This window comes from Chelmon rostratus, chromosome 21 (genome assembly GCF_017976325.1).
Source record: "Chelmon rostratus isolate fCheRos1 chromosome 21, fCheRos1.pri, whole genome shotgun sequence".
NCBI classification, from domain to species: Eukaryota; Metazoa; Chordata; class Actinopteri; order Chaetodontiformes; family Chaetodontidae; genus Chelmon; species Chelmon rostratus.
The window spans coordinates 20,918,093-20,929,805 of NC_055678.1; the positions used below are offsets into that span (position 1 = coordinate 20,918,093).

An 11,713-nucleotide genomic window follows, 5' to 3' on the forward strand; every position below is an offset into this window, starting at 1 on the left:
ATTGGACCATAATACTGAAAACCCACTGTTTTGTGGGTTTTCGAGCGAGCCTCTTATCATGTAGTTTGATGGTGCACAGAAGTGAATGTCCAGCGATGCCTCGACACCCAACCTCGACTGGCTCGCAACGGTTTTCCAGCCGTTAATCTGGCACTCCGTGCTGAGTTCTGCATACTTAGACCTCTTACGCTCGTGAGCCTCTTCAATTCTGTCTTCCCAGGGTGCAGTCAGTTCCAGAATAACCACTTGCTTGGTGAACTTGGATGTTAATACCACGTCTGGGCGTAGCAAAGTGGTTGTAATGTTGGCTGGGAACTTGAGTCCCCCTGTGGGGTTCGGCTGGTGAGGTGGTGCCTTCTGCCCTGCTCTTATGAAGGTGATTGACTGTTTGGGGGCTGCCTGGGTCTTGCTGTGCTGGATTGCTGTGCAGATGGAGTCCGCCAAAGCTTTTAACACTTGGTCGTGGTGCCAGCGGTACCGCCCCTTCCCTAGTGCTTTTGAGCAGCTGCTCAAAATGTCCTCCAGGGTGCCCCTTTTCTAGCACGGCTTGCACTCAGGAGTGTCTACCAAGCCCCAGGTGTGCAGGTTGGGTGGGCTTGGGAGGACGTCGTAAACTGATTGGACGAGGAACTTGGTGCGTGATGGTTCTGCTTTCCAGAGCTCCACCCAAGTGATTTTACGGGAATATGCGCATAATTTCTTGTAGTGAGGTTCTGCAAGTAAAGTAGCATGTCATGTGCGTATTAACTTTAATTTATGACTTGGCCCACTCTGGTTGATCGGACACCTTTATGTGGTCTGTGGACAGCTGCAGCAAGGGGTTTGATGTGGAAAAGGGGAAGGAGAGAGTGGGCAACCTTGTCTTGTGTTGGATGAAATTTGATGATGTTAATCCATTGCATTGTTTTGATGCGAACTATTTTTGTTCAGAACACTCTGTATCTTAAGACTGCTCAAATTTTAAAGCTGAACTTTAGAATTCATCGTAGCGTGGAATGAGGACTGTGGATTGTGATCCCATCTCTTACAGCGGAGTCGCATTAGGAAGGGCTAACCTCAGGGCCAATAGAGACAGAAAGCATGCAGCAAACCATAATTCTTTCAGCATATATATGGCATATAAGGTACTGTATTAATGTGGATTTGAAAAAATCTGAGCCTATTCTTCTTGTTTAGGTTGAGGTCTCGGTTACACTATTAATGTTTGTTCACTTGTGCTGTTTAGAAAAAAAGTGTTAATTTTTGTGAACATGTTTAGTATTGCCCAGCAGTGGATACATAGAGATAAATGAAGAATTAAATGGACGTCTATCTTTGTAATATGTATCTCTATTTCTTGTTTTCAGTGTGATCCGCATCAGCAGGAATGGCTGGCACACACTCCTCAACTTCCTCTTTCACACGGGGCTGACATTTGGAGTTTTTGCTGGGGGCATCAATCAGATCGACTTACCTTTTGTGTGTCAAATTGTAAGTTGTTGTTTTCCTACTTTCTCAGCAGTGTTTTTTCACAGCACTTGCACAGCATATTAGTTGTGAGAACCAAGTTGTTGGTCAAGCAGTTTCAGACAGCTCTAATGTCACAGGCAGCTATAGGCTTCACTTAGAAACCGAGAGAGGCATCAGTGTCCGCTGGGAAACCAGCGTTCACAGAGCATGAAGATAAATTGCTACCATTTGCTTAAACAATGGGCTGAAATTGTCGAGGCATGCTGTTTTCTGGTTTCATTCAGGCTGCTCATGTGTAAAATTTGTTGTCACTCAAACATACAGAACAGTCTCTATTAAAGGTATTCAGCCTCGTTGGACTGTTGTTTTCTCTTCATCACTTTCAAACCAGATAAAGATTCTACAGCCATGCTAGCAGCTCTGTGAGGTTGTACTTGTACTGCACAGTGTTGCTTTAAGATAAATGAACAAATTGATATAATATGCTCACAGTGGCAATGTTAACATGCAGCCTTAAAGTGATATATTAAACCTATATATTGTCATCCTGAGAGCCTCACTACTAGTGTTGCTAAAAATCGTAATCGCTAATGGTTCAGTATTTTAAGTCCAAAGGGATGTGAACATAAGTGTTCTACAGTACAGCTGTGCAGAACAGCATGCACCACTCCATTAGAAACAATTATTTTCAGATCAAGTTTCTTGTACCTTCAATGATTTTTTATCTGCAAAATGTTGTTGTATTCTAACCTAATTTAATCATGAATTGCATTAGTGCAAAAACAATTAAATAAAGCAAATGAGCAGAGTGACTGTCTGTGTTCCTTGTGATTCAGTAGACATATTGTAATGCATTTCTAACTCTGGACCGGTTCATTTGGTGGACATGCTCATTTATTCAGTCCTTAGCGCTTTGTTAACATGACATCGTGACTGTTCAGTTAGCAGCATGATTCAAAAATAATTGGATGGAGTATGTTTTGTGGTATGTTGATTACCCATCTATCTCAGTTTCATGCACAAAACACTAATATGCACACATGATAAATTGGACTACTGCTTTTAATAATGTTTGTCTACATCTTTATCTGTGTTAGGTTGGCATCGTGCTCCATTATGCATCTTTGTCTACCATGCTGTGGCTGACGTTTATTGCTAGAAACATCTGTAAAGATGTGTCCAAAGACCCACTTCGGACCCAAGACAGGAATGGGCCAGCCCAGACTCACACCAAACCAACCATCCTCAGGTAAGCTGTACAATAGTAAGCAGGTGTTCATGTGCACAGCAGGGCTTAACAATGTTCTCTGATTAAATGACTAATTTACAATGTGTGAAAAAAATCCTGACTGCTTCAGTGGGTTCTGTCAACAAGACGTACGCTGCTTTTCAAAACCATCATGAAATGAATAATTGAATTGAAGAAAGCAAAGTTTGGAGTCTAACTGGTCCCTATTCAGTTAAGCCTTGAATGTCGTTTCTGACAGTTGGTACTGACTTGATGCAGCTCCTACTTGCTTACCCTCTTAACACACACTGACAAATGTCAGTGCACTATGATAGCATGAAGAGCCATGAATCAGATTGAAATTAGGAGGTTGAATTTAAAAGAATTGGAAATTGATTTGACATGTGAGTTACTTGTTCACATATAATTCATTTCACAATTCAATCACAAAGAATTTTGATCCCTTTATTGGTTGTATTTGTTGTCCCAGTGGATCATACCCACTGCTAACAGAATCAGCTTCTTTACTGCCAAACATTTTAGCAAAGCTCAGTTTTTCTTTGATTCAAGTAAAATGTAATAAGATGATGTTGAAAGAAAAATTCTGACCTTTTCAGACCTTAAAATTGATCTGAAACAGTTTAAAAGTTCAAAATGCACCTCAGCTCACTTTTTGATATCTATTATGGTTTTGATCCCTGACCATCTGAAGACCATAAAGTTTCTCAAAAAATGCTCAGAATTTCTGCCCCTAGAGTGGGTGATGTCATCAGCTAGAATGCGAGAGGCAGTGAGAAATCGCCTGAAATTTTTAAAAAAAATTGCAATAAACTCCAAACGGTGAATAGGAGACACATCATTTTTGGATCCTTTTGTAGACAAATGTCTCTTCTCGCCTCTGATTTTAATTTTAAAGGGTTAGCCCCCACCAAATTTAAAATGAAGAGGGATTTGCACCAGCTGCCCTGCTCTGCTGCTCGTTACTGGGCTCTGCTGAGGCCTGATAACGAGCCATTCATTTGAATCAGGTGTGCTGGAGCAGGGATACATCTAAAACATGCAGGGCAGTGGTACTCCAGGACCAGGCTTGAGAAACAGTGGTATAGATAACACCAGCAGCCCCCTTGTGCCACTGTCAAAATTTTGGTGGCACTGGAATTGTCTAGTATGTATTGTAATTTGGTTGTTATTGTCATATATGTCTGTTGTGTTGTTATCAAGGACATCATTTCAAAAGAGAACTTTCTCTCAATGACCTTCCCTGTTTAAATTGATAATATATAATTCTGTACATTTTTCACTTTTTTCCAGATTTTATCTAGTAAGTGATGGAATCCCTCTCATAATTGTTGGAGTTACAGCAGCGTTTGGTATGGACAACTATGGCAGCAGGGATGATGCTTTGTAGTAAGTACTTATTACTTCTGAACAATCTTTTTTTCCAGTCATTGTTTAATAAATAAAATAAATGTCTTTGTCTCTGTGTGTCTTTTTCAGTTGCTGGATGGCATGGGAACCAAGCCTTGGAGGTTTCTATGCCCCCATGAGTCTTCTGGTCTTAGTCATGTCTGTTTACTTCTTGTGCACCTACATCCAGCTTAAACGCCACCCAGAGAGGAAGTACGAACTGCGAGTTCTGAGTGAGGAGCAGCAGCAATTATCATCCAGTGAGTCAAACCATCACTGCCACGCAGACACAGGGGGAGCTTCTGGGCCTGCTGGGGACTGTCCGCCTTTTGCAACCGGCGTGTCAGTTCTGGCCAATGAGCATTCATTTAAATCTCAGCTCCGGGCCACAGCCTTCACCCTCTTTCTGTTTCTGGCTACCTGGGCTTTAGGAGCATTGGCAGTATCACTGGGGCATTTCCTGGATATGATTTTCAGCTGCCTGTATGGGGCTTTTTGTGTCACTCTAGGACTTTTTCTCCTTATCCAGCACTGTGCCAAACGTGATGATGTATGGCACCGCTGGTGGGCTTGTTGCCCATCCAAGTCCAAAACAGAGGATGGGAATGAGGATGGACAGAGCCAGAGGCAGGAGCTGCATCAACCACACTGCCACTTGAGCTCCCCATGCTCAGGCAAGCAGCCGCTACTCTCTCCTCACCTTGTGCAGAGTTCTTATCACAAAATGACACCACCTCCCCAGAGTCCCGCACCCAATCACACAGGTTCATGCTGCGTGGCCATGATGGGTCCTGTCACCCCAACCCCCATCTCACCTCTCGCTGAGCCAGTGCCGTCACCACGTCCACAATCACTTTCTGACGAGCTCCCTCGTCCCACTTTGCCTCTACAGAGCTGCCTTAATAACAGAACAAAGTCACGCTCCTTCAACCGCCCACGCCCATGCCTTCAGGACTACCGTTCACACATGACTTCCACCAGTATGGATGGCAGTGTTCATAGCTCCCACCTGGACAGCCCTCATGCTGCGCACCACCTTGAAGGGTCACCTTTGGTTTCCAGCAGCCCACACGCAGATATCCAGCTTCCCTGCCCCAGCCCTCACTTGGATAAGCAACTAGCCTCCTGCCACAGTTTGCAACGCCAGACCTCCTGTCACAGCGTACAAGACTCAATGACTTCCTGCCACAGCCATGCACATAACATGCATGACAGCATTACTTCCTGTCACAGCCTCCTCCTGCCTTCTCATGGGGTCCACACCTGCCAGTGGCACATGTACAGCTCAGCTGATCACTCTTCCACTACAAGTTGCTGTGAGAAACCTGATCCCTTCTCCTTGCAGTATCAGCAAGACTCCGACACATACAGCTGCATGTCAAAGACAACAGACAAAGAAAAGGATAATCTCTGTGTTGAGGTGGAGCAGCAAGGTTTCCCAAGAAATACTTTGCCTCGGCAGCACGCCACTGTCAGCCGACGAGGTACCATCGGACGAAATAGGAGCCTGCAGGAAGACGGCCTGTTTGGTTCAGACGCCACGGGAAACATACGAACTGGCCCTTGGAAGAATGAAACCACCGTGTAGTTTTCTTATGCTTGTACTTGCCAAGCCTTCCAGCAGCCCTGTAACTGAATCACTCCGTTAAGTGTTTGGGTCTCAATGCCTTCAGCTTTGCCCTTAAACCACAGGTTGAGTTTTCAGTGAGGCCTCGTATCCCAATATTTCAGAACCCTTTATGACAAAGTTATCTGTAAGTGTGTCACTAATCACTTTTTATAAGAAATATTCAAATGCAAGAAAGGTTCAATTAATGTTGAATTAATATTCTGATCCATGCAGTTTAAAGTTGCAATCAGTATTGTATGGTGACTGGTTCTGTAGTTAGCACGGTCACAGGAAGAGTTCGAACCCCATCAGTTCCAGATGCAGTTTGATTGTCCTCCTCATGTTTGTGTCAGTTGTACAACATTCCTTCAATACTCCAAAGAAATATAGGTCAGGTACAAGGAACTCCTACACATTCAAAACTTTGGGCCGTACTGAAACTGAAGGTCAGGTTTTCCTTCATCTTTATGAATTATTCCAGACAAACTGACACTTTGGAACAACTTTATTTTTTCTGGTGCTAGCAGTTCCACAGCAGGAACAAGGCTTCACAAATTCTCCTTGTGAATGAAGTTTCAGCTTCTTAGCGATTAGTTCGCTCAACACAAAACTCGCCTGCATAACACCGTGTCTGTCGGAATGTGGTCTTGTGAAAGCTGCTTGTCGGGCACCCAAACTCCCCCGAAGAGCGTTATTCAAGCGCATTTGTCCTTGCAGTTCATCCAGTTTAGCATGTTTAGCATGTTTCATTTGTCCATTTCTCTTGGAAAGCTCGACACTCTGCATCTACTTCTGTTTAGTTGACAGACACCATGATGGATTAATGTGATATTAACTGCTATGTATGTGTTGAGTCCAGGGACCACTCAGATGTGAGGGTCTGCTATTGATATATATGGTATTTGTTTTTTTGTATTTATGAATTGCCACGTGGGCAGATCAAACAGTCAGTATTTGGCCCTGAGGCTCCCCATCCCTACTCAAAAGATTGCAAATGCCCAAAAGTTCATTAGCTACCAAATGGAAGGAATGCAAACCTCCACTTGTCTACCGAATGCTGCATGTGTGCTCAATTGTGTTGTGGAGTAGAGGTCTTGCTGGATTTGACACAATCCAGTGGGGAATACAGTGGGAGAAAAAAGGTGATCCAAAGACAGTGAGACTCCATCTGAACAGATTTTTAGACCTGATCTAATATTTTGTCGACCGAAAACAGACCCCAATAGATATAAAAACACTGGTAGCATAATGATGTGTAAGCAATTAACGAGCAGCCACAGTCAAAAAGCAGCACTACATTCAGTCATTAGATTAGACAGAATATAATTTGGACCCAGCCTGACACAGGTCCCCAGTTGGGTTTAGATTGTAAAGAACCAAGTCAGCCAGTAAAGACTTGACCTCCTGCCACTGCAGCATTGGCTTCAGAGGTGGAATTTTTAAACAAACACTCTTTTGGGATATGGCTTTCAAGCTTTACAGCGAACATACACAGCATCTGGCTGTGTCCCACTGTAGCTGCCGGAGACGATCTGTTGCCGTTTTAGCCTGTCTGTGACTCTTACTGGAGCTAGTCTCGCAGCTCGCGGCTCTTTCCCCCGCTATGCTATCTTTACACACAGGTCCATTTTCCCTGGAGCAGCTTGTTTCTCTGAAGCGTGAAATTCACTTGTGTATATAACTACTGACTGACCGAGTATGACATTTGATTATGGCTCATAAATAGTATTTTGACGCGCTGTGGGATCAGTTTTATTAAAGTCGGTTGTCAAATTGATGTACTGCCACAAACTATCTGTTACCATCTAATTGAGCTGCAATCATGTATTTATGCTTGTAAAACACACAAAATGTCAGCAAAACAGCTCTAAACTGTATTATTAATGTGGCTGCTGAGAACAGATGCTTCGCCTCTGAAATGCTCGCTGTGTATGTTGAAAATGTGAAGCAGCCATGACTGAGACAGATTTAGTGTACATTAACCCACTCACAGGCTATACTTTCACATTTTATTATAAACCATTTATCATTCATAAAAAAGCTATACCAAATAAATGAATATACTTTACAGATCTCATACACCCACAAGGAGAAAATACTGTGCTGAGTGGATCATGAGTAGTTTTCCGGGTCTGTTTAGAAAACTTCGAAACAGCCATTGAGGAGGAATGACTGGCATCGATCATGAATATCTGCTGTTGTTAATTGCATTACCCAAAGAGGCAGTAAAATATCACTGATTGCACCTTTAGATCCTTGGATTGGCCATTTGAACATGACCTCTATTTGTTAATGTTATTATCTTTCTTATGGCATTGTTAGACACGATATCATTTTAAATATGAGTGGTTCCACATGTGAAAACACTTTTGAATCAGTGTGAGCATGTGTGTGTTTTTTATTTGTGCAACTGTGCATGAGTAGGTACATACAAATGTGGTGTGTTTGTGCTATATATATTTATTATTATGGATCCACCCTTGCAGAATTTTACATTTATGAATATCTTGATAAAGATTCATTTATGAAGCCTATGAAGATTTTCTATGGAGAAACTTTATGTATGCTGCCAAATAGAGTCAAATAGACTCTTGTCTGACAAATATTGCACTAGTATGTACAATAGTAACCCTCACTTTGTGAGATAATAATTAAAAAAAGTGCAATGTGCTACAAAGCACAAACTTTGTATCGTGCCAAATTATGTGCCAGCTTTCACTGTGATGAGAAACTACACACAGCTCATTCTCAATGAGTTTTGAGAGATCATATAGTTTGTAGCATCATACAAACTTGAACTCAGGTTTTAGAAGATCATCAGCAACCCTCTCAAGTTGTTCCAGAAACTTCCATGTTTTCTTCAATGGGTTGTTTCATAATGCAACACCACCAGTCATGCCAGGCTTACTTCAGTATAAATCAGGCTCATTTTCTGTTTCTTCGTGCAGGTTTGAATTCGTCTTCATACCACTCCTCAGACTGAAACAGAGTCTCCTGGACTTATTTGCTTTCTGTCTGAAAGTGAGATGATAGATATCAACCCCACGTCTTTGCGTTAAGTATGGAGCTTGAGCCAGTGGGCGATTAGCTTAGCTTAGCATACAGTTGCACCCTTCCCCTAAAACCACAAATTGTCATTTGTACATTTTGTTTGTGTGTGCATTAAAGAAACCAGACATAGTGTGTTAGTTAGAGCGCTTTAGAGGGGTTGGTGGATGTGCTACCGGCTCCAGCTCCACACTTGAGGAACAGAAAAGTTAATTCTTGACTGCGGACTAGTTTGATAAAGTGATCTTAACTTAAGGTCCACCTACTAGCTTTTCCAGAGCTTTTAACCCAATCTCACAGCCTTCATTAACAGATTCAAGTTGGCTTAGCTGTCATGGAGTTGGCTTAACTTCATGGCATCTGAAATGTCAGCTGCTGATGAAGATGTGCAGAATTATATTTCTGTCTCACTTTTGAGCACATAATGGACATGTTTAGCACAAAAAATATGTCATTTTACAAGCACATAAATTATATTTTGTAGAGAAATTGCTATCAGATACAGCATTATTTGATTGGAGCAAACACAAATCTAATATATAATATTTCCACAAGTGCAAATAATGACCTCTCTTGCATTTGCCAAGTTCCCTGCTGTGAACTTTGTGTTGTGCATTTGCAAACCCTTGCTCAAAAAATTATGCATTTAAAAACAAGACACAAATATAACGCCATAGGGGTGCGATTGTGGGACGAGCTAGTGGGAGTTAAGATGATTTGTCCACCCTGATCGTGGTTCAGTTTGCTAGGACCACTCTGACCAGGCTTTTCACAGTAAGCCCTGCAGTTCTGAGCCTGCTCTAAGAAACACTCCTCTGGCTCGTGGTATTTAGCGGCTCATTTGGAACAAGTGAAAGTGCATAAGTGTTTTTAATTGAACTCAGTTAAACTCATTCTTACATGTTATTCCACTCTGTGGCCATAATCAGGCCTTCATACTGGAACTAATGTTAGTGATACGAGGGATGAGTCATGTCACTCTGTTATATATTGTAGGTTAAACACAGATGTTCACTTATGTGTCAACATTTCCCGGTTTGATGTAGGCGTGAGGTGTGATCATCAAAGGACACTAACCCCCTGCCTGACGTTGATGGCTGTGTACATGTGACGTGTTGTTGTGTCTCGGTGTTGCGACAGCTTTAAGCGTCCTCCCGGGCGGGGGCGGGGCTCACCTGTTAGTGTTGAAGCGGCGCTGGAGGATGCTCTCCGAACAGGAAACCATGTTGTTGTGACATTTTGGATTTCTCACTTCTATTGTGGAACAGTGTGAAGAAACAAAGTGACACCTTGTGAGACAAAGGGAGTACCAGTATGAGCACTGTGTGTTGTCTGCACTAGAAATAAAATTTACTGTGACACACCACATGAGTCATTGTTCTCTTTCTTAACAGGGTGACGACCATGGAGGATCATAAGACCATGTTTTTCTTTTTCTGTTTTTTCAAGGAATTTGGCAGTCTCAACTTGAGCTACATCCCACAACTTTAAATACATAGTGGGTATTTTATAGGCTGATAGGAAGATTTAGCTTTATTTAGAAAGTTAAATAAACTTACTGTATGATTGAACAGTTCATTAAACATATAAAATCCAAAGATTTCTGAGAAGGTGCAGGGTTGTCAGAGAGGCTTTGACCGATGACCTCGGTTTTTCTAAAATCCTGGCTACGGCCCTGTTCCTGTAAATGGATTGAAAACCAGTGTCATTATTACAGTTACTCACACAGCACACATACATACAGTGAGTCATTACATTAAATATACATTTTAAAGTTCATAAAATATGCATTTTAAATCTGTCAATATTTGCATTTTAACATCCTGTCCTTAATATATCCACGTATATACTGTAGCATATACTGTATATAGGATATACTACAGGGAACATGCATGCTGTTTTATTTTTGTTAATATTCACAATTGTGATGTGCACTTGAATTATTGATTTAGGAATATGGTAGTTCCTAAATGGTTAGGTCATTCTTTGGAGACAACAGACTCTGCTGAATTTTGCTGATAGTAAATGTAAGGGGTTTGTAGGGGCTGTAGAATTCATTCTGCCAGAGTGATGTTCTGGTCAGGATTAAATACAGGTCACAGGGAACAGTAGGTTTGGGCTCAGCTCAGGGGGGAGGGTGTCTGGGAGACCCTCACAAGTCTGAGTAGATTTCCATAAATTCTACACACAATTATTCCAAAGCAAAAGGCGAGCTGATTACTGGGCTTTGTTGGTAAAACAGATTACGCTTCAGTGCTACTCAGATTACTACTGAAATGATGAAAGACCAGAAGGAGGAGTGTCTGAGGAGCGAGCTAGTTTCCTGTCATAGCCATGGTGTGACTCCTCACAGCGCAGGTCTGGGTTTCCTCACAAGGCGACAAAGATTTATCTCAGAGGTCTGGGTTGTCTGTTGTTGACAGAGAGCTCACTGTCATATTGAAGTGCAGGCACTTCGATCAGGATACACAAACAATACAAAGACAACATAAAACCATGTTCCTCCACACTATTAACAGCACTGTCTAAGTGTCAGGATATTGCTGACTCTTTTGTTTACCGATGCTGGTTATGCCTGTATACTTTGCAGGAATTGTCAGTTACTGAAACACAACATTCAAACTCGGATCAACACTGCTCGTACCTGCACTGCTCTTCATCTCCATCCTCTCCTTCAGAGCTCAGACTGAGGGTCAACCCCAGATTCACTCTGTGCCATTTTCATAGCTCACTCTTGGACATGTGTTGCTATGGTCTGGCACCTGGTGGGTACCTTTTGATAAGTCCTGACCTCACTCGTGGTCGGTTATTGACTGTCCTGGCCACAGAGAAATACAGACTGCAGGCTCTTACACTGCGCCACATGCTTAGTGTCCAGTGATGACTCAGGGATTACTTCAGGATGAGTCTATACGTTGTTTTTTAGGAAAACCTGCATAGCATACCTTTAAAGGCCCTGGAAACATATTTTC

The 11,713-nt window shown here is 42.3% G+C and overlaps 1 protein-coding gene across 1 annotated transcript; it reads left to right on the forward strand.

Moving 5' to 3' along the window:
* Positions 1 to 2,552: 2,552 nt before the first annotated feature.
* Positions 2,553 to 5,770, forward strand: adgra1a (adhesion G protein-coupled receptor A1a). Its single transcript, XM_041963238.1, has 3 exons — positions 2,553 to 2,698; positions 3,989 to 4,084; positions 4,175 to 5,770. The coding sequence occupies exons 1-3, from the start codon at positions 2,583 to 2,585 to the stop codon at positions 5,670 to 5,672; spliced, it is 1,710 nt and encodes a 569-aa protein (XP_041819172.1). The 5' UTR covers positions 2,553 to 2,582; the 3' UTR covers positions 5,673 to 5,770.
* The last annotated feature ends 5,943 nt before the right edge of the window (positions 5,771 to 11,713 follow it).

What these genes read in the sequence shown, in the direction of transcription:
- adgra1a (XM_041963238.1), top strand. Translation starts at nt 2,583, where the DNA reads ATGCTGTGGCTGACGTTTATTGCTAGAAACATCTGTAAAGATGTGTCC. An exon ending in ACCAAACCAACCATCCTCAG is followed by an intron (nt 2,699 to 3,988) that starts GTAAGCTGTACA and finishes ACTTTTTTCCAG; the next exon opens with ATTTTATCTAGTAAGTGATG. An exon ending in AGCAGGGATGATGCTTTGTA is followed by an intron (nt 4,085 to 4,174) that starts GTAAGTACTTAT and finishes TGTCTTTTTCAG; the next exon opens with TTGCTGGATGGCATGGGAAC.